Source organism: Colobus angolensis, unplaced genomic scaffold (assembly GCF_000951035.1).
Source record: "Colobus angolensis palliatus isolate OR3802 unplaced genomic scaffold, Cang.pa_1.0 Scaffold802, whole genome shotgun sequence".
NCBI lineage: Eukaryota > Metazoa > Chordata > Mammalia > Primates > Cercopithecidae > Colobus > Colobus angolensis.
Genome location: NW_012121844.1, coordinates 46,718 through 47,920, shown reverse-complemented (window position 1 = coordinate 47,920; position 1,203 = coordinate 46,718). Strand labels below are relative to the sequence as shown.

General features: G+C 40.1%; 1 protein-coding gene across 1 annotated transcript in view; it reads right to left on the bottom strand.

Moving 5' to 3' along the window:
* The window catches only part of LOC105502751 (ankyrin repeat domain-containing protein 26-like), a gene marked incomplete at its 5' end in the record, with an annotated part of 39,033 nt that overhangs the window by 18,137 nt on the left and 19,693 nt on the right, over positions 1–1,203 (bottom strand). Inside the window, 2 exons of the mRNA XM_011929381.1 lie at positions 104–133; positions 575–600. Of these exons, the coding sequence (XP_011784771.1) occupies positions 104–133; positions 575–600 (56 nt within the window). The remainder of the gene's footprint in view (positions 1–103; positions 134–574; positions 601–1,203) is intronic.

Genomic DNA, 1,203 nt, shown 5'->3' with positions numbered 1-1,203 from the left:
CCTCAGCCTCCTGAGCAGCTGGAATTACAGGCGCCCTCCACCACACCCAGCTAATTTTCATATTTTCAGTAGAGATGGGGTTTCACCATGTGGGCCAGGCTGGTCTTGAGCTTCTGACCTCAGGTGATCCACCCGCCTTGGCCTTCCAAAGTGCTGGAATTACAGGCATGACCCAGCCAAAAATAATTTTTTTTAAAGTTATTACTAGGCCGGGCAAGGTAGCTCTTGCCTGAAATCCCCACAACTTGGGAGGCTGAGGTGGGTGGATTCTGAGGTCAGGAGTTCAAGACCAGCCTGACCAACATGGTGAAACCCTGTCTCTACTAAAAATACAAAATTAGCCAGGCATGATGGTGCATGCCTGTAATCCCAGCTGCTTGGGAGGCTGAGGAAAGAGAATCGCTTGAACCCGGGAGGCAGAGGTTACAGTGAGCTGAGATCATGCCATTGCACTCCAGCTTGGGCAACAAGAGCAAAACTCCGTCTCAAAACATAAAATAAAAAATAAAAGTCATAACTATGATATTATGAAGCCAAGTACTCTAGGACTGAATTCTCTGTGCTTCTGTGTTACCTTCTTTGCTTTTTGTTTGCTGGTAGCTGTGATTCACACAGGTCATGGAGAGTATCATTCTCTAATAGAAACTCAGCTCCAATAGTAATCTTTTCTTTAGCTATTTGTCCCAGTTCTGTGGATGCTGACTGATTTTTGGTCACTGACTGTGATACAGATAGATACTTATCATTGATTTTCAAATTCCTATGTCTTTGGCAAGTCTTATTACTGAGGGTCAAGCTAGTACCGTCCCAATCTGAAAACTCTGAAAATAAAGTTTTTACTTATTAGAATGTAAATAATATAAATTTGACTAACTTTCTTCATAGAAGCAGTCCCATGTCAACCTCTATCCTACACACACACTCCTCCTCCATGGTGAACTGTATTTTACATGTCCTTTACTTGTCATTTGCTCACAGAAGTTTAACTGATTGTCATCGCTCAGATTTTTTTCTGTTTTCATTTTTTAGTATTACTTATTTACTTTGATTCACTCAGCAAGCTCTGTTACCTATTTTGTTTTCCATAAGAGATTTGTTTATTAATAATTAAAGATTCTTCAGGGATATGAATTTTTTTATGAACAAACTTTATGTCTAACCGTTTTAGGTTTAAATACGGATAGAAGTATTTGTGTGTGTGTG